The sequence below is a fragment of the Peromyscus leucopus genome, chromosome 19, assembly GCF_004664715.2.
Source record: "Peromyscus leucopus breed LL Stock chromosome 19, UCI_PerLeu_2.1, whole genome shotgun sequence".
Taxonomy (NCBI): domain Eukaryota; kingdom Metazoa; phylum Chordata; class Mammalia; order Rodentia; family Cricetidae; genus Peromyscus; species Peromyscus leucopus.
The window spans coordinates 31805280-31833153 of NC_051079.1; the positions used below are offsets into that span (position 1 = coordinate 31805280).

The 27874-nt window shown below is 43.8% G+C and overlaps 1 protein-coding gene across 2 annotated transcripts in view; it reads right to left on the reverse strand.

Moving 5' to 3' along the window:
- The window catches only part of Dpysl3 (dihydropyrimidinase like 3), a 114732-nt gene that overhangs the window by 44435 nt on the left and 42423 nt on the right, over positions 1 to 27874 (reverse strand). Inside the window, exon 1 of one of the 2 annotated variants that reach the window (XM_028881732.2) lies at positions 21675 to 22064. The exons of the other annotated variant lie outside the window; for it this stretch is intronic. Within the exon in view, the coding sequence (XP_028737565.1) occupies positions 21675 to 21713 (39 nt within the window). The 5' untranslated portion in view covers positions 21714 to 22064. Of the gene's footprint in view, positions 1 to 21674; positions 22065 to 27874 lie in introns of those variants that run through there. 2 annotated transcript variants of the gene reach the window in all.

Here is a 27874-nt window from a genome sequence, read left to right on the forward strand (position 1 = left end):
AGACGCAAGCACTACCTACACTTTCCAGAGCTGCACAGAACTCAGGGAGCTGGGAAGCAAGGGCTGCCTTAGTGTTCTGGCCACTGTGTCGGTGTGTGATTTTAGCCAAGGGATTTAATCTGTCCCCGAGCCTCAGCCTGTTGGCTGGGTGAAGTACACATCTTAGCACGTCCATATCTATATAGATCACAGCTAAGAATGTTTACCTCATGGGCAGCCATGTGGACTAGTGGCAAAATAGGACTAGGGCTGGACACAGCTGGCCTGTAAGTGAACACTTTACAAATATGACCACAGTTGCTGTGCTATGACTTCTGCTTTCCCATGTTCATCACATAGATGTCAATGAAAGCTGTGCTGATTAGTTTACTGTCCAGCTGGTATCATCTGGGAAGAGGGAACCTTAGTTGAGAAAATGCCTCCATTAGATTGGCATGTAAGCGAGTCTGTGCGACATTTTTTTTTTTTTTTTTTTTTTGGATTGATGATTGGTATAGAAGCGTCCAGCTCACAGTGGGTGGTGCCACCCCTGGACTGGTGATCCTGGGAGGTAGAAGAAAGACTGCTAAACTTGAGCCTCGAGGGGAGAGCAGGTCGGAAAGCAGCTTTCCTCCTTGCCTTCTGCTTCAGTTCCTGCCCTGATTGCCCTCAGTAATGGCCTGGGATGTGGAAGTATAAGCCAAATTTACTCTTTCCACCCCAAGGTGCTTTCGGCCATGGTGTTTATCACAGCAATGGAGAGCAAAGTAGGAAAGCACACAAACTCACACAAGTTAACCCGAAGATCAAGTAGCTATTTTCACTGTACTAAACCCACTAAGAAGCATGATGCTCTAGGAACAGACTGTAAAATCCAGGAAGGACCAAAGAAGAGTCAGAGCTCTGAAGACCTGCTCCATGCCGTCTCTGCTCTGGATTTTACATAGTTCTCCCTTAGACTCTGTGATGATTATATTTGATTGTCAACTTCCTAAGGTCTAGAATCAACTGAAAGATACATTTGAATGGGTCTTTGAGAATTACTTTGAGAATTACCTGTAAAGATTAACTGAAAGACTAACTAAGTAAAAGGACAAGAGCCTCTTCTAGAGTGGGAAGCACATTCTCATGGACCACCCAGTTATAATGATGCCCAGAAATGAGTCAGCCTTGTTTGCCTGCCTACCTTTGTTTCTTGCTGGCAAGTGCATCTACTCTTGCTGCGGCTGCTGCCACCTCAACCTCTGTCATCCTATGCTCTGATTAGACTCAGATTCGTCATCCTCCCAGTGTGGACTGAAGAGTGGAGATTCTCTTGGACTCTTCTAGGTCTTCAGGTCCAGATTAGACTGCTGAGATATCCAGCTTCGTGGACTGAGCAGCTATGGGGTTTTTAGCCATTCCCATGGGCAGATGGCCAGTATTGGACTACCCAGCCCTTATTATGTACAACATTCTAGTATCGCCCCCTTTTATAAAATAATCACATCCCATAGGTAAAAGCTCTCTCTCTCTCTCTTCTCTCTCTCTCTCTCTCTCTCTCTTCTCTCTCTCTCTCTCTCTCTCTCTCTCATGGGTTTTCTGGGGATGAAGGGCCCAGCTCCTACTGAGCAGAATCCATCAGCACTGTGCCTATATCATTAGGAAACAAATGTGAAAATTCGTCTTTGGCCTTGATATGAAGGACAAACACGTATACTAAATCAGTCCCAAAACACAGGCTTACATGACAATTAGCCAGAATGTTTGGTGTCAGGTGTAGGTAGAAATGAAGATCAAACAGTAGTAACAGTAACCCTGGAACTCAAGTAAGAATGCAGAGTGAAAACAAAAGGGTAAGACTAGAAACCATAAAAGGATTAATGATTGCCAGCGGGTGGGAGTGTCAAGAGGGGTGAGTTGGTGAAAAGTGGCACACCGAAGCTTTCTAGGATGGTGAAACTCTCTGAGATGATGCTGTAGCCATGGCTAAACAACATCATGCATTCAGCACAAAGAGAGACTCCTGATAGGAACCGGACTGCCACCAACAGTGGTATCGATGTTGGTTCGTCGTCGTCTGCAGCAAGTGTGCCCAACCAACTCGAGAGAAGACTGGGAGCCCTCTGTACTTTATGCAAAGTTTCCCCCACAATCTTAAAACCAATCTAAACAGAAAATGAGAGAGAGAGAGAGAGAGAGAGAGAGAGAGAGAGAGAGAGAGAGAGAGAGAGAGAGATCTGTTTTGCAGAGATCAGAGAACCCCTAGAGGCCTTGTCTGACATAAATCTGGAGGAGTGTAACTGGTTTGAACATATGGATCAGAACAAATTCTGATCAGAGTAGGGAAGCACTAATTTGTAACTAATTTATATAATAAATATTTATTACTGTGACTTACAACATTTACTAGAAACTTCTTACATGTCAAAATGGTCATAAGTTTATGGACTTTAGTTCATTCAACAAGACCTCAATATAATGCCGACTTACATGCCCTCATCATTCCAATCAATTGATGGAGTTAACTCATAATTTGATATCATATAACCAGTCAATGGAGAATCAATGGTTCCGATGTAAGAAAGGTATTCCAGTGGGAAACTGAGGACTTGGGGTGGACTCCTAATACTAACGATATTCAAACAGGGGCCGGGGATGGGAGGCAATCACTTAGGGAGTTCAACGTTTATTCTGTGAATAATAGAAAACTCTTAGAAACCATTTTAGAAAGATGTATGAAATTTAATCCCAGACATGAAAATGTAGAAAGAGTCAAGTTGACAGAATGGCCATGCTGGAGGTAAAGGAAGTGCCTACCTGGAAAACAGCAGCCAACAGGAGGATAAAAAGACAGAAGCAGCTTTAGCACTTATGGAAAGAGGAGAGCAGGAAATAGAAGTAACACTCAGCCTGAATTATTGAGGAGAATTTAACGTTGGGATTGTCTGATACACTATGGACCTGAGTTAAGAAAAGTCAATAGATGTGTACACCCGGGGCCTAGAACACATCACCAGCTAGACTTGAAGGTGCCAGATGCGCAAGTGGTTCCTAGAACTGGGAAGGGTTGATGTATGTTGAGGGCTGCATGGTGGGTCGCTGTACTCCTTTCCTGGATACATTCCGCCATCTCAGGCCCTGCAGAGAGTCCAGGGGGGTTAAATACCCTGAATTTCCCGTTACTTTCTCCTTGCCAACCTCTTACCAGTACCGTGTGAATGAAATGTAACTAGAGCCAAAGGCAATGGAGACTATTAATGTGAACACAAAGGGCTAGGAGGAGGGTCACAAAAGAAGACAGAGAAGCAGGAGAACAAGTAACATCCAACAGTGAGCCATGACATATGACATAACCATGGCATGAGCTACTGTACTGACTATTTTATTACTATTTGGGGGGTTTTATTTGTTTTGTTTTTTTTTCAATACTGGGAGCATCTCAAGAGCCTTCAGCATGCTATGTAAATGATTTACCACTGAGCTGTACCCTATCTCCAAGGCTATCTTACATTTATTTATTTATTTATTATTTATTTATTTATATTTATTCGTTTATTTATTGTATGTGTGTCTGTGTAACATACATGCCACAGCATACATGTAGCAGCTAGAGAACTGTGGTGATATTTTAATTGTGCTGAAATGTGATATTTTATTTGTATGTTAATAAATAAAGTTTGCCTGAAGATAAGAGGTCACATAGTGAGGTCACATGGCGAGCCATAAACAGAAGTCAGGCGGTGGTAGCCCACGTCCTTAATCTGATCACATGGCAGGCAGAGTCTCTGTGTGGTCAAGGACACAGCCAAGCGTGGTGACATGAGCCTTTAATCCCAGTACCAACCATAGAGACCTGGAGGTCTGTATGGACAGGCAGTGAAGAGAAAGTCATGTGACTGGGTTTAGAGCCAATGAGAAAGCAGAACAAAAAGGCAATAAAAGCACAGGTTAGATGGTAAGAAGCTCTCTCTGGGGAAGTGGTGAGGTGGAAAGATAAGGCTAGGCGTGGCTCTTTGCTAGTTCTCTGAGCTCTTTGTCTCTTACCTCTGTATTTGGCTCTATGTTTCTTGTTTAAGAAGACTGTTTAGAAATTCATCTACAGAGAACGGCTTTTGGGAATTGGTTTTCTCCTTCGGTCATGTGTCCAGGAATTGAATTCCAGTCATCGTGCATGCCAGCAAACACCTTTACCCCCTGAGCCATTTCTCTGGCCCCAAATTATTTTTAGACTTATTTATTTCGGTGCCTACGCTATTTTAAAAAGCAGGTTAAAGTTGTAAATTTGAGTTAAAGAAATACCTGAAACAACTACTCTACAGATGGATGGGCAAAATAGGGTGTGATTCTTGTCAAAATGCACAAAACATTAAATGTACACATGTGTATTAGTCCAGATTTAGCGTGCCTCTTCAGACCTCAAATTAACCAGACTTATGGTGGGCCCTCCTACCTCAAATGATCTGGATTTAGAGTAAGTCTTCCGACCTCAAATAATTCCATCAAGAAATCTCCTTACAGGTGTGCTCAGCTGCTGGGGTTTCAGTTAGTTCCAGATGTGATCAAACTACAACCAGGATTAGCCATCGCAATATGTTTATGGTGGTTTTTGTGTGGGCAGCAGAAAGATCTGGAAGAGTAAACATCAGCTTGCTGACGTGGTAATGAGAGTAGAATGGGATGCCGAAGGCAGTGTGGGGAATTGGAAAAACTCTGCTTAACCCCTTACATTATTTAGTTGCAAAATCTACAAGGCATTTTATAACTTTTTGAAGAGATTTCATAGCAGAAATTACAAAATGGATAAAGATTGAAGTGATTATTATGGTCTGATATGACACCAAGAACAGGAATTTTAAAATGCATAGTGTATTATTGAGGACAGTCTGATCCCTAAAGAGCTGGAGAAAAGAGGAGTGATGTACAAAGTTCACCACGGTTCAAAACAGGGTTCCCAAGGAAGAGCCATTAATAAAAACAGAGGGGGAAAAAAAGTAACAAAATGATGAGATGCAAAACTGAATAATAATTTTGAGGCACTGGCCAACCAAATAGATAGGTAGCAGAAATGGGGGCCCGGGATTTAGGAAAATGATATTAATGGATGGACTTGAGTTAATACCACACTAGAAATTCCTAAGTCCATAAAGACAATGAAAGGCGACAGATCATCAGGAATCAAGAACCATAGATTTGTGGCTCCAGCGAGTGACGTCTTGTCTCCGCTGCTGTGTGGATGAATGGACACCACCCCTCTTTTATGAGGCAGTTCTCTTTAATCATCTCTGACTGACAGCTAGCTTTGACTCCATCTTTACAGTGATAGGGAAGCCTGGTGAATTCTCCCCCTATTGCTTTTCAGAAACAAGAAACCTTTTCACTAGTTCTGAAAGCCAGCCAAAATGTAATTCCCAGAAGCGAAATGCCGGCTTGGGCCTTGGAATATGTGAGCGGCACCTTCAAATGACAGGCGTTTGCGCCCAGCAATTAGTAGAGGCCACAGGGATCCTTTTCCAAGTCTGAGATTATATTTTAAAAGTTGGTCAGGACTTCCTGGGAATTGTGGTTAAAAGCATGCAACCACTGACTTATGCAACTCCCTAAAACTGTCCCATGGTGGACACGTTTTACAGAAGGCACAGCTTGCGTTGTCCCAGCTCCCACCAGAGAGACATTCCTGGAAGAAAGGGTGTTGGGGAAAGGCACTGTTCCAAGACCAGAGATGGGCTCAAGCTTGCTGTAACTTGTGCGCACTTGAATGTTCTGCACAGCAGAACAAAGAAGGGCCCCCCATCCTCTTTGCAGTCAAAGAACCCCTGGGATGGGCCTGAGCCCGGGCAGCCAGACAGAGGAAGGAAGAAGGGCCTTCCGGGAAAATGATTGTTGCCCCCAAAGACTTTTGTGAACCTAAATGCTGGATACAGAGCTGTTCAACAAGTGCCGGTTCCTTTAAAAGCAAGAACCCACATCTCAGGATGAAAATCATCTATCTTGTTGCTTACCTGCCTCCTACTTCCTCAGTTCTCAAAAAAGTTTGACTTTTCCCCTCCCCCACACCTCTTTATTTTTTTTTTTTAAAAGTTTGGTTCAGCTCAGTAATAATAATAAAAAAATAACAAGTCCTAACTATTTAATGGTAAAGACCACAACACACTTCTTATAAAGGAACTTAGGGTGGGAAGGCAGGCCACATTTTCTCTGGTCCTTTCTTACACAGGAAACAGATTATGGTCATGAGTAATTCTCTTGGTTGCAGCCTTCCATCTGTCTGACAAACCTATATACCCACAGCCCCGCTTTCACTAGCAAGGGGCCTATTAAAGCGGCAACTGTTTTGACTCACCGACTCCAAACCTCCCCAAGTTATGTTGCCAGGGAAATTACAAACTCCTGGAGAACCAGGAAGGCCTGGACTGAAATGAACACTTGACGGAGATACAAATGAGGCCCCACATAAAAACAATCGGAACTTGTAGCAAAGCTTTATCTTCAACCAGCTTCTCAGGCTGCAGGAACAAGTGGCAGTTTCTGGACTACACTCAAGACTGCTTCCTATTGTCCAAGAGCATGCAAACATTACAGGAATATGCTCCCCATCTTTGAAGACAACCTGACTTCATCCTTACCCACAAAGCCATGAAGCTGTGCTCCCTTCTTCTGGGTCCTTACTTAACATTCTATGTTCCCCCCCACCAGGGAGAACAACCTTTTGGAATTGTTTTGCAGTAAGCCCTTGTGACGTGCACCTGCCCAGAAATGTTTCAAATTCAAGTTAACAGTTGCCAGCTTGCTATGCCCAGCAAAGGACTATACACTCTGAGCTGTACTAAATTGTGTCTGGAAAAAAAGAGGCAAGTACTCCCCTGCACCTGCCACCCTAATCCTCCCAGGTCTTCCTCTTTTCTTCTTTACCTCACTCCTAAGGATAGCCCAAGCAAGGCCTTGCTTAGACAGCAGGGAACCACACAGATATGACCCCTTCATCTCTGAGAAGATAGTCTAGTGGCCTTCCCTCATGGCTATTAATTTTTACATTACTAATGGGTTTCCTGATGGTATTTTCATATAGATGTGTCAGTATGCTTTGTTCCAATTTGTCCCTTCCCCACCCCCCACTGCTCTCCACGTGTTCCTTGGCTCCCTCTGTCTGTTTCCCTTCTCCACATCATCCTCCATTCTGTCCTCATATGTAATCCTGTTTCCTTCCTGCCCTCAAACCAACTAACCAGGGAGAGTACGTTAGTTTAAAGCCAAGGTACAGTGCGATGTTTTATTCATTCATGTATCCAGTCCTTTGTCTGATGTTTGTAAGTGTGTCCTGTTTAAAGTCTAGTGGTATGATAGTAAACAACAACAAATCGGCCACTATGGTGATGGAAAGGAGAAAGAACAAACATGGGACAGGATGGGGGGGGGGTGCAATCTCAGCAGAGATTAGGGTCTTCCTCGTTTGCCACCTGATTGTGAATAAAGATTGTCTGCTTTTTTTAAAAAAAAAAAAAAGAAGAAGAAGAAGACAGGCTGGGTGGCGGCAGCACATGCCTTTAATCCCAGTGCTTGGGAGGCAGAGTCAGGGGCATCTCTGTGAGTTCGAGGCCAGCCTGGGCTACAGAGCGAGATCCAGGACTACACAGAGAAACACTGTCTCAGAAGAAAGAAAGAAAGAAAGAAAGAAAGAAAGAAAGAAAGAAAGAAAGAAAGAAAGAAAGAAAGAAAGAAAGACAACTGACAGAGGAATGCAGAGGTGAGAGTGTATGTGTTGCAGGATATTTGATCACACTGTGACACCCCAAGACTGTGTTAATAAAGTTAACCCTGGCCGGGCGGTGGTGGCACACGCCTTTAATCCCAGCACTTGGGAGGCAGAGCCTGGCGGATCTCTGTGAATTCGAGGCCAGCCTGGTCTACAGAGCAAGATCCAGGAAAGGCACAAAGCTACACAGAGAAACCCAGTCTCGAAAAACCTAAAAAAAAAAAAAAAGTTAACCCTGAATCAAGGGGTGGAGCCAGTGACTAGCTGACTGGAATTAGCCACAGAGAAGCCAGGAATATGGAGAGAGAAGATGCATAGGAAGGAGGAGGGAGGGACTTAGAGATTTCGAGGTCTCTTCGATCTGGGGAGTGTGGATGGAAAGTCAACTGGTCGCTCCTCCGTCCCTTCTGTGATCTGTCAGGTTTTCACCCCAACATCTGACTCCTGAGTCTTTATTGATAATAGAACAATTTAGGTAAACACAACATCTACATTTTTTTATTAAGTTTTCCAAGAAGGTATATATGAGAAGTTGTCAGTAAGAAAGTTCTGAATGGTGGAATCTTAGAGAAAAAAAATTCCCACATTCACTTAGAGACAACAACAAATACAGGCACCGTAAGCTAGAGGCAAGCACATGATTAAGGACAAGGGGGGACAGAAGGCCAAGCCACCAGGAGTCACTGGCAGCAGGAGGAACATGCAGCCCCGGGAGCCAGGGCCTTGGTTGGTTTTATTTGTGGCACCACGGGGACTTTTCAACAAGACAGCCACTTGGCCTGGTCTATGTTTTGAAGGGGTGTTGTGATTACCCATGGAGAACAAATTTAGAGGTGAGCACCATGGAACACTGAGGGGAGTTCCTACAGTAAGGGGATGGGCTCGAGCTAGGGTGGAGCCAATGTTGACCAAGAGTGAGCAGGGTCTGAACTGAAGATTGTACCGCAAAGGTCAAGCCAACAGGTAGATCAGGCAAACTCAGCACAGACAAGCAAGCGTCTGCATACCACACAGGAGGGAGTGCTCAACGTCTGATTTCCACTTCTTGTTTTCCATCGGTTGCATATTGATCATATTGTTATATCAATCAAAGTAAAATAAATCTTAAAATTAATTGAAATATTTCTAAATTATGTTATGGGAAAATCTCGCATAGAACTTCTGTGTCTACTTATGACATGTCTGTATGGATTTTTTTTTTTTTTTTTTTTTTTTTTTTTTTGCTTTAGCAAAGGTGAGTAGAGTGGGTAATTAATTCTATTTTGGAGGGTCAGATTTCTTCAGGGTCAGGGATCTGTCACTAGAAACGCTAATTTTTTATTGTATGTAGATATTCATGCCCTCATTTTTTGGAAGTGTAAACTCTAGAGAAACCCAACTACATTGTCTTCTTATATTCCCCTATCACAAATTTTACCCTGAAATCAGAAGCCAAACTTGTCTCATCTCCAAACTGAACTGGGTCCAAGTTCACTGAAGCACTGGGGTCCTTTGCTTCTTTCTCCCAACATCAAAGCTCCTGGTAAGCGAGGGCTCTGCATGACCTGCTTAAATCTCTTACTGGGAAGGAGAATGGGTATCAGTGAAGACTTAAAGTCAGACAAGAAGGTAAATTTGGGCTCTAATCAGATTTTTCTCATGGGGACCACCAGCCCAAAAATAATGACACAGAGACCTAGTATTAATTATAAAAGCTCAGTCTTAGCTTAGGCTTGTTCCTAACTAGTTCATATAACTTAAATTAACCTGTATTTTTAAATCTATATTCTTCCACAAGGTTCCCTACTTCATCTCCCTAGTGCTTATCCTGCTTCCTCTGTGTCTGGCTGGCTACTCTGCTTGTTTTCTTCACAGAGTTCTCTCTGCCCTGAAGTTCCGCCCATATTTCCTGCCTAGCTATTGGCCATTCAGCTTTTTATTACACCAATCACAGCAATAGATTTTCACACAGTGTACAAATATCCCACAGCATTTGACCTTGCTCCATCATTTAACCGTAGGCCTTTGACTTTCTGAGCCTCAGCTCCCTCGCCTCTGAAGTAGGGCTAAGAGTAACTATATCCCAGGCATCCTTCAAGGTTGGAATATGATTCCATCTCTAAATTCATGCTCCAGCGCGGCATCATTTCATATAAATAATGATTCTTGTCACAAGATAAGCTTTCAAGTGTTTAAGTTCTCTGCCTTTAATCTTCATGCTGGGTGACGCTGTGAGGGTTGCAGATATGATGGTTGCCAAGTGTGGTTGCTGAGATGTCCCTCTTTGTTTTGTGGACCACGTTTTTCTTCCCAGGACCTTTAAACATACTCTGCCTGTGTGTGCTCAGGGGTGGAGGTGTGATTTTTTTTTTAATTCATATTGGGTTAAGACTGGCCCTTAAAGGTTTCTTTTGACTTGATTCATTCTCTCTCTCTCTCTCTCTCTCTCTCTCTCTCTCTCTCTCTCTCTTTTAAAATACTTAAAATAAAAATCTTCTCTCCAAACATGGTCACATTTTAAGGACTGGAAGTTAGGAAGCAAATGTATGGACCTGGTTAGGGACTGTTTGATTACTAACATTCTCTTCTCTCCTACCTTAAAAGAAAAAGTGAGAAAAATCCCCAAAGCCAGCAAGGAGGAATGCCACTGTAAAGAAGAGAGAGAGAGAGAGAGAGAGAGAGAGAGAGAGAGAGAGAGAGAGAGAGAGAGAGAGAGAGAGAGAGAGAGCAGGTATGATGGCTCATACCTTTAATTCTGCCACTCAAAGAAAGCAGGACAGGAGGATCTCTATGAGTTGGAGGCCAGCCTGGTTTACAAAGCAAACTCTAGGACAGGTAGGGCTGTTACAAAGAGGAACACTGTCTTGAAAAACAAAAACAAACAAACAAACAAAAAACAAAAAGAAGAAGAAAGAAAGAAAAAATCTTATATGGCCTTTGGCAAATGACTTTACCTCTTACCAGCACTGTTTAAACATATAAACAAAAGGGCTGGGATAACAGGAAATTTGTCTTCCTGCCCTTAACCAAGCAAAATACACTCTCCTGTGAGTTCTTGTAGCAAAAAGGCTCCGTGATAGAACAGCAGGGAAGGACTGAAGCAAATCAAAGGTGTCTTCTTTGGGAATAACTCAGAAAAAAGGCTCTAGAAGCAGAGGGTTGGAGCCAATGGCTTTAAAACCTTTAAGGTTGCTTGAAGCTTTCCATTTCTATCAGGCCATTATTTGAATCTACTTTGTTGGATAAAAACGGAAAACCATTGCTGAATTATCAATAATCACATAATCTCATGATGATCTGGGACACAGGTCAACATTGAGGGAAAAGAGGCAATAATTTCAAATATAGCTTTCCTGGAGAGTAGAAAGGGCAGAGAAAATGGAAATGAAAATCAGCTTTCAAGCTTATGGGTTAAGCCAGTGAGGGGAGGGGCAAGGAAGAGCCAGCCACTTTGTCTTTCCAGCTGGGTAACCTTGGCTTTCAGGATATGACCCATTTCCACAAATATCAGAGCTTTAAGAAAACAGACAAGCAAGCAAAGGGTGTTGGTGAAGAAATAAATGTGCTCATTGGAGGAGTGAAAGAAACAGAGAAAAAAGGCATTTTCCATGAAAACTGGTGCAGTGTTGTGGAGATGTCGACAGGGAGATTCCAGGCAAGACTACTATTCAAATCTCGTTTCTGAGACCTGTGAGCTGAGGGACTCTGAACAAATGACTCTTCTCCTCACATGGTAGCTTTTCATTTGACCTCAAATATATGTAAACCTAGAGCTGGAAATTAACGTCATTCTAGTTTTTGTTGATACAAAGACCTTAGAAACAATCCAAACTTAAAGAAAAAAAAAATTAGGATTCATTTAACTGGATTCCCCGAGCAAAGGGATAATTAATATATTGAGCAGGCTAAAACAATTTTACAAAAAAGTACTTAAAATAAAAAGAACTGTAATAACGTATTGTAGAAAAACTGAAGGAACATTGAAGAGCATGAACAACATGTAGTGATATTTTAATAAATGACACATATAAAGAAAAAGTTCCCAATGGATGGGCATGATAATAAGGTTCTCAATGACTATTTTTTGCTATTTTCATTGGCACTTATGCTTATTGCCTTTGTTTTATTTATATCACTGATAAATAATTCTATAACTACTTTTTTTGGTAGCATGAAAGCAAAACAAGTTTAAATGATCAGTAACCTATAACGGGAAAAAAGCCAGATTCAACTGGGTCTTTGTTTGCTTACCTTAAAGAGAAACCAAATTTTCTAAAATAGTGCTAAGGACACTTTGACTACATGAAGTTTTCAGGGCCACAGCAAACCAAACCTCTCCAGAATCTTGGCTACCATTATTATGTGCAGTGTGGAGTCCTCAATGAGAAAGTGAAATTCCCATTGTCAAGAAAAACCTCTCACTGGTATTTTTTCTAGTTCAGTGAACAGCAGCCTTGGAGGTGAAAGTGAGGTCTACCTACCTCCGTGCCAAGTTGCTCATGTTAGAAGACAAGTTAGGACTGGGCTCTGAGTGGGAAGGCTGGAAAGCTTCTGGACGTGAAGCTGAGATTGTAGGTCCAACCCCCATGCAGAGGAGGGTCACCAAGGAGCTGCTTCTCATATTTTTTGTACCACTTACGTCTCATGGGACACAAGAGAGGTATAGTGTGGACTTGATGAGAGACAGTTTTGTGTCTCCAGAAATGTGAGATTTTTCTGAACTGTAGAACATAAATTGGCTCCATGTAATAAAGAATGTGAGTTCTGAGTCAGATAAACTTGAATTTGAATTTCAGCACTCAAGGCTTCTGTGAACTAAAGGCTTCATTTTTACATATTTTCACCAATAAAATGGAAAGATCTCTGCCGGGACTCTACCTAATCAAACTGTTTTCATGATTAAGTAAAACACTGAATGAAGTCAATTAATATAAGGTGCAGTAAATATCGAATCTTCTTGTTATCTGCATTAGATTTCCTGTGACCATCTTTACATAGCTAATGGTCAAAAAATACTAGCAATTTAACAACAGAAAAATATCAAAATGTTTCTATTGCATCTGGTTGTATTATGAACTCACCATCATAAACCATGCAGTACTTAATTCAAATGATTTCAATGTCCTAGATCCATGAATAGAGTGACCTCCCAGGCTTTACCTTCTCCTATAGAGCAAAGGGATTCAGCGACTGTTATTACAACAAGAATGTTCTGTGTTGAAATGTCCCTCCTCAGCTCATGTATAGAGTCACTAGGGGCAGGCCTTGGGGGGTTATATGGAAGTCCCATTTCCTACCATTCTCTGCTTCATTGTTCACTAGACATGAGAAGTTGAGGAATCTCTCCTGTCACCATGGAGGCACTTGCTGTAATGCTGTCTCTTCATGAAAGACTGGATCCCCTCAAACTGTGAGCCAAAATCAACCCTTCCCTTCCTTATGTCACCCTTTTCAGAAACTTTGTCACCATGGTGACCATGGTGAAAACAGTAGCAAAGACAGAGACTCATTGTCACTCCATGGTTCAACTGACATGAGCTTCAAAAAATGTGCTTTAACGGACCACACTCTGAAAACCAAACAAGGGAGGGTGGTGGCTAATCTAAACTACGAACTTTGGTGGATTTAAAGTCATCTATAGACACTTCTCAGTTTGTGTTTCCAGAGAGGTCTAACGGGAACGGAAAGACCCAGCCTGAATATGGGCAGCATCATTCTATGGGCTGGGAGCCAGAATGAATAAAATGGGGGACATGAAAAACCCTGCTCCAGGCTGGCATTGCTCCTCTTCTACTTTCTGTCCTGCCAGGATGTAAGGAAGTGAGAAGCTCTAGCTTCAGGTTCTCATTACCATGGAGCTGCCTACAGCCATCCCTCCTCTGAAAATGTGGACAGTAAACCCAACTCTGAACCAAAATAAATTCTTCCTCCTCTGTCAAGTTGCTTCTTGTCAGGCATTTGGTCACAGTGGTGACCCAACCTAACTAATACATGAGGTTTACCAAACACTTGAATGCTAAGAATAACTCCAAATACAAGCCCTAAGAAAAAGGACAATTGCCATGGGGTGAGACTCTGGAAATCTCTGAGAACACATAAGCAAATATAACAACCTTCTCTTTGAATGTTCAGCTCTAATATAAAAAGAAAAACAAAGAGCAATAAACTGCTCTCCTAGTCAGTATTTCTAAAATACCAAATTAATTATGCATGTGCCAATGGGCTTAATAGCAGCTAATAACTCTAATGACTTTGTGGTTTATGTACAAAGGCAGACAGAGGCATCCATTTAAGTTTTACTTTGCATTCAGGTTCAAAGAGTCACGGTCACAATTTCTTTTATTTGCAAGAAGAGTTAATGGTCTAAATGCATTCTTTAAGCTGCTTTTAGTAAGAGAAATGATATGTCCGTTTACAACCAGTAGATCCCTGAAACAGGGGTGCACGGATTTTGGAAGCGGGCACAGCCAGGGAAGAGAAAGGTGTAAACGATGGAGGGCTTCCAGTTACATTTGCTGAAGGCAGGCCCTGAACCACAGAAACTTGCTTGTTCGGCGAAAATGATGTCCTGTTTCTCTTGGCTCAGTGAGGCAGTTTCTTACATTCAGACCATATATTTAAGTCTTACGAATGAATACTCTTAAAAGCTGTCAGTGAGCCGAGCGGTGGTGGCACACGCCTTTAATCCCAGCACTCGGGAGGCAGAGGCAGGCGGATCTCTGTGAGTTCGAGGCCAGCCTGGTCTCCAAAGCGAGTTCCAGGAAAGGCGCAAAGCTACACAGAGAAACCCTGTCTCGAAAAACAAACAAACAAATAAAAAAGCTGTCAGTGAAAGAGAGGCTGGTGTTCAGAAGCAAAAGCACGTTCTTTCAGGTCATCTTCTCTATTTAAACTAATGGTACAGATCGATGTTCATTGTATCTATTCCTTCAGCATAGTCTGTGGGTTTTTCTTTAGCTTCCACAGAGGACCTACTATGTGCCGATCACCTATTTGAGTGCAGGAGGTTCACTGGTAACCTCACACAGAGCCCGCGGCATTACTGGGCTTTTGAGAGGCGGCTGTTTCCACTGGCCAGCAGCCATCATATTTAAAACATCAGCATGGGCAGCCAAAAAGGCTTGGGCGAGCACAGGCTCAGAGTTGTTTTCTGTTTGCTTGTTTGTTTGACTAGGCTAGATTTGGGGCAATTGTCGCCTTTGTGCCTTTATCAATGGCAGCCTTCACTGAGGGAGGCACAGTGACAGCAAATGAATCATGGCATCGCTTTAATAATGTTCGTTTTCATTAACCCAAGCTCTGCTAAAGAAAGGGCCTATCACTCATTATCACCCACCCCACTGTTCTTTCAGAGAGTCTATTAGCTGTCCGCTCCCTAAATAAGAAAAGCTGAGACCTTACGGGTAAGAAGCAACCCAAGTCCCTTATATCCAACACAGATGTTCGCTGGTCCTGCTGAGTAGAAACCATGCATTCCCCTACTCTTACTTCCCTCCCAGGAGGAGTTTGTGACTTCTATGTGGGCGTGGAACAGCGGAGGAAGGGCTGACCCCAGGCATCATTCCCACTAGCAGGAACCTTGGGGACCAGAGAGTGCAAAGATCTGTTTACCCATGCAGATTCCGAGGTTGCCTAAAGTCTCAGGCAAATGAGAGGCAAGGGCAGAACTGAGAACACTCCTTTCAGGGCCCTCTGACACTGTGGTCATAAAAGAGACTCTTCACTAAGAGAAAATCTGGGCTGTGGCTATAGTAGTTCAGTGCAGAGTTAAAGTACGTGTATAAGATGTACAAGATCCTGGATATTATTGTGGGGGCAAGAATTCTCACTTATCCTTCATAGCTTATTGTTTAGTATTTCTATGGCAAAAAAAAAAAAAAAAAGAGTAAGCCATGAGAAATGTGTCTTTGAGTTCCTGATGTCCCAAATAGGTTCCTGGGCCATTCTGTTATGGAGCTTCCATCTGGCTTAGAGTGCTGGGGTGTGTCTCTGCTTAGCTGAATGGGAATAGGAGCCTGGCTTCTTCTGTCTGGGAAAAGGACAGGGACAGAGAATAAGAAGGGGCCAGATCTGCAGTTAAACAAGGCAGAAAAAAACATCATCTGCTTTCCCATCCTGAACTGCTCCGTGCTCCTGGGCAAAAGCCAGAAGGAAACTCAGAGGCCTGAAAGAACCATGTCAGAAGGGCACAGGCTCCCCTGTTCTTCCAGCAGTGATGTTGCACACTTGGCCAGCCCCCCCCCCTCAACTCCTGCAAACATTTGCTGCCTGAGCTACCAGGTGTAGACAATTAGAGGTGAGGGGGGAAGGGAGTAGTCACGTGTATCCATGGAACTCCGCTTTCTTGCTTAGGCAACTCTCTTGTCTCTGGATGGAACAATCCCAGGGTCTCTCTTTTTACCCTTGTGATTTTAGTCAAGTTAGGGAATCTGATTCTTTCTCTAGAATGTACAATAGTGATATGTAACTGTATCTACAACTTGTAATGAACTAAATGAACTAATCCATGTTGCTTGTGGTGGGGTACATGGCATAATTCCATTAGTTTGTGCTCAGGCACTTAATGAACTATAACAGCTCCATTGTGCTTAAGCTTCATCTTGCTAACCAGAGATCAAGCTCAGAGGATACATTCCTCAGGAGAAGTCATATATCTACTCCACGAAGGGACTCAGTTCAAAATAAGAGCCAGGTGGAAGGACTCGTGCTATTTCACTAGACGTGCTTTCATTTCGGAGGGAACTCTATTTCATATGTTGACACAGACATGGACTGAATTTGATTTGCTGAAAAGAGGGACTTCTAGAAGATTCTGTTTTCCAAGGTCTTTTCCACTTGTTTCCCACGGGCCTGAGGGAAGATGGAGGACAGGTGAAGCTGTGCATGGACCTGATGAGGGCTTCACTGGGTGTAGGGGGTGTGGTTTCTGTTCACCTATTAACATCACCTGGGAGCAGAAGATGCTGCCCATCTTCTTGTTCCCTCCTGATTAATAGGCATATTTGTACCCTAGGGACATATCCCTACTGGGGTTAACATTTTGCAGCTTTTAAGCATAATAAGCAGATACAAATGGTTCTATAAAACATACCAGCAGCGAAAGAACAAAGAGCCGTATAGGATACAAAGGGGTTTTTTGTTCATCTTCAAATTTAATTTAGTTTTTCTAGTTTAGGAAGAAAACGGGTGAGAAAAAGCCGAGACAAGTTGAATTGTGAACAACCCGACAGAAAGGGTCATCCAGCCTATGTCACTCAAGATTGAAGCTGATTAGGACTGAAAACAGGACAATTCAAATGTATTTCTGGATCTGCCAAAGGTGGACTCTGGTCTGATGGTCAGAAATGAATGACAGACACAATTCTACCAAGAAAAGTTATTAATGTTTTATATGACATCATTTTCGTATGTGTGTGTGTGTGTGTGTGTGTGTGTGTGTGTGTGTGTGTGTGTGTTTGAAAACATGTTTTAAAAGTTTCCCGGGGGAGTCTCCTTACAAACCAGACATCTGCCAAATGTTCCTTTATTAATGTTCACACTCTGAAGTAATTGAGGTTTTCTAAACAAACTGGTGTTTACTGTCTTGAACACATCTGGGTTCACGGACCATGTTCAGGGGTCAGGGCTCATTGACCCTCCCATCAGCCCAGTGGGATGAAGAGGAAAGAGTTTTATTTACAAGCTGGTGGTTGAACCAGGTAAGTTTCAAATTCTCTTAAGAAATCTGTTTGGAATTCCCCCAAGTATTTCACTGGTTTGGTCACAGCAACTGGTACTCAAAGCTTTTAGTACACCTGGGGCATTTTGCTTATTCTTCAGAAAGAATAGCCTGGCTGGGAATCATAGCATACCTGCTCAGAATATAAAGGAACAAAACAGATATTCCAAGCATGACCTGAGTTGACATTTCCACAATCAGTTAGCTCAAATGCTTCCCATTCCTAAGAGTTTAAGATATTTCATCTGTCTTTCACTCTGGAATTCCCCTTCCAAGATTCCTTACTTGGATAGGCTGTCTCCTTCGTTTGGTCTCCAAATTCTAATTCTCCACCTCCTAACATTTTCTTCCCACTAAGTGATACCTTCTAAAGCACAAAGGACACACAGATGTGGGGTGCAGATGTCACTGCCTCCTCCCTGCAAGTCAAGTCTAGTCCTCTACTCCAAAGGTCACAGACACTCCTCCAGTTCACTGGACTCTTTTATTTCTTTAAAAAAAAAAATAAGTAATGGTCATTGAACCTACAGCCTGACAATAGCCCCCTTTCCAGCAAGATCTCAGAGTTCAGGCTCCATGCTCTAGACTGAAACTGCCAGCTGCTATTTTGAGGTATGTCACCCAGCAATGTCCAAAGGTCACACAGGTAACACAACCTCCAGAGAACAGAGATGTAGTTATCTACAAGACACTATTTAAAGAAATCCCTTAGTCGCTGGAAAAAGCCACCTCTCTGTAGTTTGTCTCAGAGAGAGAGGGGAAGGGCGGGGGAATAAGAGAATTCTGGGGCTCTTTATGTGCCCTTGGGAGGCAGCAGCTGCATAAAGATGACTTTGAAGTTAGCTAAGCTGTGAGCGTGATTTCCAGCTTTTCCTCCAAACTCTCACTGTGTGACTCTGAGTAAATGACTCCATCTATCTAGGTTTCCACATTCCAAACTAGGAAGTGGTTTTCTGTGGATGCTCAAATAAGAAAATGCACAGACAGTACTCCTACACTTTAGGAGTCTTCCCATTCCTGGGGTCAGCTTCAAGTTGGAGCTTATATCAGAGAGAGAAAAATGACTGACCATTGCCATAAAAAAATACCTGCAGTATTGACATGGTAGAGGTATCATTCCAAACGCTATATTTTTTATGGAACATAATAGATAAAGGATTCTCGAAGTATTTTTTTTAATTCCTAAAATATGGATAAGTATACTGTCAGACTATTAATTTTAGGCTTGAATGGGAAAAACATGCAGTGCACACAACACAATACTCTGACAAAATAACAGGTTATGAGGTATTTTTAATCGTCCATTCATTCAACTGGCAACTCCTTAGGTACTGTAAAGCTGGCACTGTACTAGACAGTTGACCTAGAGCATCCCTTGCCCTGAAAAGGCAAAATGAGACCCAAGCCTGAGCTGCTCACAAGCAAAGCCCCATCCCAGTTCCGTCAGCAACAGCCAATCCTCCTGCCCTCAGGAAACCAGGGCACACCTGAGGGTAGAAATGCTTTCAGCTCACGCAGGTGGAAGGAGGGAATCAATAAAGGAAAATAAAAGAGAAACCCCCCGCCCCACTTCTACCAAAAATGGTGGCCCAAGGTGGTGTCTAGACAGGCAAGTGGGTCAGGCTCAGGAAAGACTGCCTCCTTCAGTCTTCAGCCTATAGTGGCACTTGAGCTATTGGGTGCGGCTGCCTTAACAGAAAAGACAGGGAATGGGACATTTCATTCGAATTTTAGAAGGTTAGTCATTTAAAAAAATTGAACCAATATCGACAGTAGGGAACATATGTTGTATTTAGGTCTTTAATCACATTTTCAATCTGTGTAGAGCGGCATCCATATTTTTATATTTCTTTTAACCTATGTCTAAGGAAGGTATTTTAATACTTGTAGTGTGAAGATAGTCTTTTACAGTCATACAAACATACAAAGATGTTTTATTCCGAGAAAGAAATCCTTGTTCACAGAAATGCAAGCACAAAGCATGAGAAAGAGCGAGAAATGGATTCCTGACCCCCAAAGACCAGCCCCGCCCCCTGCCATGCCCTCCTCGTCATCTGCCTGGTTTTTAACAATGACTGCCAGGCCGCCTGGCTTGGAGAAATTCACACCCACTGTCCAGTCCCGTACCAGCTGCTGGAGATGCCGCTCCAGCGTCCAGCACTGGCGGCACGTAGCACCACACCCATGCACAGAGAAAGAATGGGAGCCACGCTGAAAATGAAGGAAGTACCCTAGGGAAGAGCATCCAAACAGAGACAAAAGGGAACCCCTTATTAGCCCACTCCCGAGAACAGGGCAGGGCACAGCCACAGTTTCTATGGTTCCTAAGGCGAGCTATCCTGGCTTAAAGTCTTTATCTTTCCTGAAAGGTAGCTGAAATGATACCTAGAAGAATGGGTGTGGTCCTCAATGCCATGTCACGGGCTGGGTCTGTAAGAAGGACAGGCTTTTAAAAATTGGACGAGGTGGGGGATGGTTCTTTCTGCCTGTCCCAAAAAGGATATTTGGCAAGTGCCCATTAGGTGTAAATGAATGGCATGCAGTGGACCTCCGGTTGCAATAGCAGAAGAGATGTGGTCCTCTCACTTCCACCAAGTAACCAATATAAAAATAAAGCTGAGATCCCAATTAGATTCTTTTTTGTGATACCGTCTATATCTCTTTGCTAAGGCACCTGGCACCAAGCAAACCCTGGCGGTGCGGCAAGCCACACAATGTTTTCCAAGAATGGAGCGTGAATGCTGTCAGGTAGTGATACAGGAGCATACTGTTAAGCCCAACGCCTCTGCCAGGCAAAAGGATCTCTACCCAGCTCAATTATTCTCCCTCGGGAGTGTTTCTTCCCTGGGATCAGGTGGACAGCTGGTAGAGGTGGGGTGCAATTGTCAAAGTGAAGGAAGGCTCAGGTGCATGCTGAAGGGGAGATGCTACAATACAAATAAGGCACCTAACAATGCGGTGCAGTAGGGGCATGAAGAAGGTCCTTCACTCAATTGCATGGGCTATTCCAAGTACAAGAGGAACAAGTGTACAGGCTCAGGCTCATGGCAAAATCTTGGCAGATCCCAACAAATTGAGCAGGTGGCAGGTAGAAGTCAGCCCTGGGGCAGCTGCAGAGCCTCTCAGAGGCCAACTATCACTTCCTTTGTTCCCCTAGCAAAGATGGAGTAGCCACCCATCTCTCTAACACAACACACATACACACACACACACACACACACACACACACACACACACACACACTCACTCAATACAACAACCATACTGCTTCTTGCTCAACTACTAAATGTCATTGGCTCTTGCTTTTTTGTTTTAATGCTATCCCAGACTGCCATATGTCCCCACTATTCAGGACTTCAAGTCAACTCATCAGGGAGGAATCTCAGGCTGGGCGAGGTATTTTGTCCAGGACAGCACCTGGGTGGAAGCTGGTGAAGGGGCCCCTTTGGTAGCTGATAAAAGCATGTCCTCGTCTCTACCCCGCCCTAGGTGCACCAGCCAGCCGCGGGCGCCTCAGTCTCACACACAATGGCAGTTGTACACCGCATGCACTCAGCGTCCATGTGCAACTGCAAACTAAAATGTTCTCTGAAAACTCAGCTTTCTCTGGGACGAGGAATAGGAATGGCATGAAAAAGGTAAACGATTAAGGCGAAAATAAAATTGGTCATTTTCATTGCAGCCACGTTAGCTATTGCGTTTGGAATCTGACACACCCAAACCTAGATCAGTTTAAATGTGAGAAAGGAGGGTATCCCTGAGGATTGGTAGTCCAGGCACCCACAGCGCCCTCTCCGAGGCGCCGCCGGTATCAAAGCCATACTGCCAGAGCCAGGAGAGGGGCGCGGTCCGGCTGCCAAGTACCGGCGGAGAAAGGTGTCATCTCTCATACCCTACCAGACCCAAAGGATCCATCAACAAAAAGCACACCTCAAGCTGCAGGAGCACACACTGACCCCCAGACCCCATCCCCAGGCGAGGCTAGGATCCGGGGAGCCCTGTGAGCCAGGCGCTCTGGGCGGTGGAAAAGGACAAACACCCCAAAGTTCTCCGCGTCAGTGTTTAAGGTTTTCCTCTTTGTTTTGATTTCCTCCAGCCCCCAGGATCGCTGCATCAGCTTGGCGCCGGCCGCGCCGTCTGGGCTGACCGCCGCACTCCAGCACCCGGACCGCGCTGGGTCCTTATTTCCCGAGGGACACGGCGGGGACGCCAGTGGCATCCAAGCCTCCCCGCCCGCGGCCGGCGAGGAGCCACCGGCCGACTCACCGTGATCCGCGGGATGTTCTTCTTGCCCTGGTAGGACATGGTGGCGGCGGTGGCTGCAGGGGATGCCTGCCTTGCTGCTACTGCTGCTGCTCGCGCGCCTGGCTCAGCGCACAGCGCCCCAGATCAGGTGGAGCGAATGGTGCGCTGGCCGAGCCGCCGCCTCCTCTCGCCTCCGCCCCCCTCCCGGGCTCCCGCAGCGGCTGCCAGAGACAATAGTAAATCTCCCCGGTCTCCCTTCGCCCCGACCCGCCCCCGGCCGCTCGCACCCTCCTCCACTGGCGTTCACGCCCGGGTTGGGGTTTCTTTTTTGTTTTTTCTTTTGTGGTGCCAGCTGGGACCCCGTAAGGCAGGAATGGCTGATCTGAGACTCCTCCCACTTCTCTCTTATCCCTATTGATTTTCTTCTTTGCATCTGCCTCACCCACTTTTTCTCCACCCCCCTCCTCCCGCTTCTACTTGCTAGCTCCGCGGAGCCAGCCGGCTCCTCAACCACCAGGGGGCGCGAGGGACTTTTCAAGGCATAGATGCTGCAGTCCCGGGCAAAGCCCCGCTAGTGGCCCACGCGCCTCCAGGGCCAAGCCCCTCCGAACACCCATGCCTCCCACCATCCCCTACACTGATCTCCCATCTTCCCTACTATGCTTTTAAAAAGGAGATGGCACCGGACTCATCTCCGGGAGTCGACTGCCCTCCGCCACTTGCGAACGGAGTGTAGCGCCGCTGCCTTTGTTAGAACCAAAGGCTGGGCGGCGCCTCTGCTACTCGCAGGGTATTTGTAAACAGCAGGCACAGCCCTTTGGAGAGCGGAGAACTGGTCAGACTTCATGCAGTTTAACTCAGGGTCTGATGCTCTTAGACCATGGACATATGCATTTAAAAATGCAAAGCAAATTAACGCGGGACATGGATGTGTGTAAGAGGAATGTGTGCTAGTTCCCTGTATTTTAAAAATACTCTCTGCCTGACTCTTACAACCCAAGAAAGAGCATTGTGTTGCTCTGTGGGCACAAGGCGGAGAAAACCTCTGTTGGGGGAAGGTAGAAGCCCTGCACGTCCCCGTGTGCAGTCACGGATTTGTGAGTGGGACCTCTTTTGCAAATGTTGCTGCCTTTGAGCAACCAGCCAGGTGCGCAGCGCAAAATCTCGAGTTTATTGTTGAAAGACACAATTTGCAAGAGTGAGATGGCCTTTGAAGTGCTGGGACATAATGTCCTTTAGCTGAAAAGGCCAAGAGAAACTGGAGAGGCCACTATGGGTGGAACAGCGATGGCGGGGGGGGGGGGCGGGAGGCGGGGGGGGGGGCGGGGGGGGGAGGGTTTCCTAAAAAAATAATTCCAAACATTCAATTTAAATAACATCAAAAAACTGGCTTACTATGCAAAAATTAGAAAATCTTCTTAAGTTTCCTATGACTACTCCCACTCTCCAATTCTCAGCCCAAATGTTCCTTCCACTAAACAGGAATTCCGTGCGTGTCATTAAGCATGATTCAGTCTGTTAGGGATCTGACATTGACATTGCTATAAGGCAGACCCTCCCTCCGACCACACTTCTTGACGTCTTGCAATTACACTGAAGGTTTCCTGCAACAGGACAGCTATGTAAGGCACCTACAGAAAGTGGGTTCCAAATGTCATAGCCTCTGCTTCCCACAAACAGGAAGTGAGCTAGCCTGATCGCATAATCAAAGGACACACTAACTGCCCGAAACACTCCCTTTCTAGTATGTTCATCTAAGGCTTCCGGTTGGTCATGAGCAACTGGACAGAATGCAATTTTCAAAAGAAAAAAAATGGCAACAATCCCCAATTTATTTTTTGGCCAGGAGGAGGAACCCCCGAGCAAAGGTCACCACCTTGAATTCTTTTGCAAGACACAGGAAAGAATGAGACAAGAAAGGGAGAGAAAAGGCTGGGTCAAAGAAACACCCTGAACATTTCGGTTTGTTCTTACAGGGATGCTAAAACCACTAGCCAGGAGGGAGTTGTGAGATCACAAAGAATTCTGGGACTGACATGCAAATGAGTAGGGTTATATTTAGAGCAAAGAGAGAATTAACTATGGGCTATGAAAATATGCAGAATGATGTGTGTGTGTGTGTGTGTGTGTGTGTGTGTGTGTGTGTGCTTCTCTGTGTGTCTGCCTGTCTCTTTCCCTGTCTCTGTCTCTCCTGGATTTCATTATCCCAAACTTAACGCTTACTGGAAGAGCTCTTGATAAGTTTGCTTCGGAAAATCAAAGATGTATACCGAATGCTTACAATTAAACAAATCTTTCCCACTACTATTCTTATTCTTTCCCGCTCTTTCTCTTCCTCCTCCTCTGTTTCTGTCTCCTCTTCTCTTCCTTACTTCATTCTCTCATTTTTGTTCACTTCATGGGTTTCTTTGCCTTTATCGCTTTGGATGCTGTCACTGAAATCCAGAATATTCTTCACTAGATTCCTGCCATATTTTTTGACCACTTGGTGATCGTGTGTGTGTGTGTGTGTGTGTGTGTGTGTGTGTGTGTGTGTGCTGTTTTAAATCACAAGAGTTGACTAAACCTGTTGAGGTCGAGATTGAATCTAGAGGCCATGCTCAGTAGGAATCGTGATGTGTTCCTGGGATCAGATGGCTGCAAATGTCCATGCACAGGAATGCATAATAACCAGCTAATTGGTTCAAGCTGCCGCCATCATCAGAAACATACAACAAACAATTCTTTCGTTAAGCCATCCCCTTCAGTCAGCTTCCTCTTTCTTTGAAAAAAAAAAAAAAAAGCCTTCGGGATAATTAAAGAAAAAAGCCTTCCTTGGTGATTCCAGCAATATGAAAGGCAAGACAACCATCAATTCAGGCTGCCTCTGTGTCTGGCCAAGAGAGCAGTGGAATTAGCGTGATGTTTTCCACAGAAGGATTCAGCATGCCTTTCCTTGGATACGCAGTGGGAATTAGCTTTAAGTATCTCAGGAAACTGTGAGATCAGAGGGACTCAGACACATAGAAATAGACTTGGTATAGGTCCCAAAGAAACTTAACTTTGGCCACCAAACCTGCCATATCCAATAACTAGTCAATGGTTACTCTATCCTAGTGACTCAGACTGAAGGTTTGTCTTCATCCTCGACGGCACTCCAATCAGTCATACTCTAACCGTTCCTATCAATCTTTCAACAGATTCAGTTCTTGCCTTTAAATACATCCAGACTATGATTCCTCTCTGTCTGTCAAGCCATCCTTTAGCTCTGTAAGCTTACAGGATAACTCTTGGCTGAGTTCTTTACTTGAGGATCTCTCATTATTAGTAACACAGCCCCATAATACACACATAATCTTTTCCTTGTACTCACTAAAGGGCATGGTAGAGTTAAAAAGGTGAATGATAACACTGTCAATTGTAGAGTTTACTTCCCACTTTCATTCAGAATCATGCCATTTGTCACTTGCTAGCCCCAGTCTCTGGCTTATCCACCCTCATGGTACTTTTTACCATGTGGTTTATAAGTGTAACACTTGGTATTATTGCTGGGAAATAGATTTCTCCCCATCAAGAGAATGTGGGCTCCTTGAGAGCAGCAAATGTGCCAATGTTATTCATTGAATGGTTCCAATAGGTCCCTGATCACTGAAATTGCTACCTCAAGGAAGAATATACAGGTAGAACATCCTTTCTGAAAATATTCCATATAATTGGAATCTAGATTTTAAAATATGGTGATATTTTATTTGTGCTGAAGTGTGATTTTGTTTGTATGTTAATAAATAAAGTTGCCTGGGAATCATAGCTAAAAGCAAGCCATTTAGCATAAGTCCGGCAGTGGTAGCACCCGCCCTTAATCTGATCACATGGCAGACAGAGTCTCTGTGTGTTCAAGGACACAGCCATGTGGTGACCCAAACCTTTAATCCCAATACCAACCATAGAGACCTGAAGATCTGTATAGTCAGGCAATGGCGAAAAAATCATGTGGTTGGGTTTAGAGCCAATGAGAAGGCAGAACAGAAAGGCAATAAAAAGACAGGACACAGGAGAAGGCTCTCTCTCAGGGGAAGGACGGAAGCGAGTGGTAAGCTAAAAGGCTATTCGCTAGTGCTCTGATCTCTTGGGCTTTTAATTCTATATTTGGCTCTGTGTTTCTTATTTAATAAGACCATTTAGAATTTCTTCTACATTAAAATATTAGTTTTGATTTTCTGTAGCTTATATTAGGGTTTCCTGACTCTGGATTCAATTCAAGATGGTTGGAGAATCATTTTGTTAATATGGTGAAACCCCCTAATCCCAAGGCAACATATAGTCCAAAGGATGACTGAGAATACATCTTGTCCCTGAACACTGATTGGGAGGCCATGGCTTTAAAGAAGCTTACATCAAAGCTTATGAAGAAGACCAAGGGCTTGGTTATGTGGTTTGAGTGAGATGTCCCCTCTAGTCTCCTGCATTTGAATCCTTGGTCACCAGTTGGTGGTGATGTTTGGTGAGGCTTGGGAGGAATGAATGGGCTTGTTGAAGAGAGTACATCCCTGGAGGTGGGCCTAAATAAACCTCCTTTTTCTATAAAAGTTGCTTTGGCTATGGCATTTTATCACAGCAATAGAAAAACAAACATTTTTTTTTAATTGGGAATTTTGAAAACTTTTGATATTGGCTTCCAAAGGAAAAAGCATGGACTGGATCCAGACAAGTGTGTTGTTGCTTAAGGACCCAGACTTGGAAGGAAAAGGAGCATTGGCTCATAGGCCATTGTGCCAATGTCCTGTGTCTATCATTTTCACCGGTTCACATTTACTTTTTGAAACTTGGTTTCCATGGTGGTTTGAATAAAATTCCTCCCCCTCCCCGCCCATCAACTCATGTATTTGAATGCTTGGTTCTCAGTTAGTGGAACTGTTTGGGAAAGATTAGGAGGTGTGGCCTGGTTGGAGGAGGTGTGTCACTGAGAATGAGCTCTGAGGTTTCAAAAGCCTATGGCAGGTGTAGTGTGTCCCTTTGCCTGCTGCCTGTGAATCAGGATATAAATCTCTCAGCTACTTCTTCATCACTATGCCTGCCCATATGCCCCCATGCACCAGACCATAATGATAATGCCTAACTTTCTGAAACTGTTAAGTCTCCAATTAAATGTTTGGTTTTTTTTTTTTTGTTGTTGTTGTTTGTTTTTTAATAAGAATTGCCTTGGTCATGGTATCTCTTCACTAACTTCACACTAACAGACAGTTTCCTTTTCTGTAAATTGAAGATTGTATTACCTATCTCACAGTGGAGTGGCTTTGTGATGATTTATAATATAATTCAACTAACATTCGATGAATTTCTGTCATGATGCCAAAGTAAGAGGAATACATATATTTAAACAAACCAGACAAAAGTTCCTTTTCTCATGAAGCTGACATTCTAAGAAAAGAGGTGAGTCAAAAAAACCAAACCAAAACAACATTTATGTCATATTTAAAATGACTGACAGTAAATTGGAGATGAGTGAGGTTAGAAAGTGGAAGAGGAAGTCACTTAAAGGCATTGCATGTTTGAAGAGTAGTTTATACACAGGGGCCACCAAAGGCCCCCTGAAATAATGCTAGCTTTCCCCAAAGTAACAGTCCCATATTGGGTGCCTTATAAAGTAAAAACATCAATACTGCTTATAGATGTGACTGGATAATGAGAAAGGATCACACTTAATTTTTTTTCCATTTGAGCAACTCAGTGAAAATGAGGATGCTGTTGGGGTTCAGAAAACTAGGTCCCAAAGATGAGTGTCTAATGGGCCAGGATATTTCAGGCCCAACTACAAACAGAGGTACTTCTGACCTCCATTTGCTTCTCACCTGTTGGCAAGGCTTGGAAAGCTTTCTGCAAATTTCCCTATCTCCCTGGACAGCTCTACCAAAAGAAAGAGGATTGCTTCAGTCTTCTGACTAAAACGTCATTAATCAAAGATGAAACCCATATGATATGAAGAAACACTAAAGTCTGTGGTGATATTTTATTTGTGCTGAAATGTGATATTTTATTTGTATGTTAATAAAAAACATTTGCCTGGAGATCAGAGGTCAAATAGTCAGCCATAAATAGAAATCAGGTTGGTGGTAGCACATACCCTTAATACATTAGGTGATGTATTAAGTTATTGAAGGATTGCTGGGGTTAGTTTAGTGGTGTAGAACCTGCCTGTCATGTGCTCGGCTCTAGATTTAATCCCAGCACCTCTTTAAAAGCTT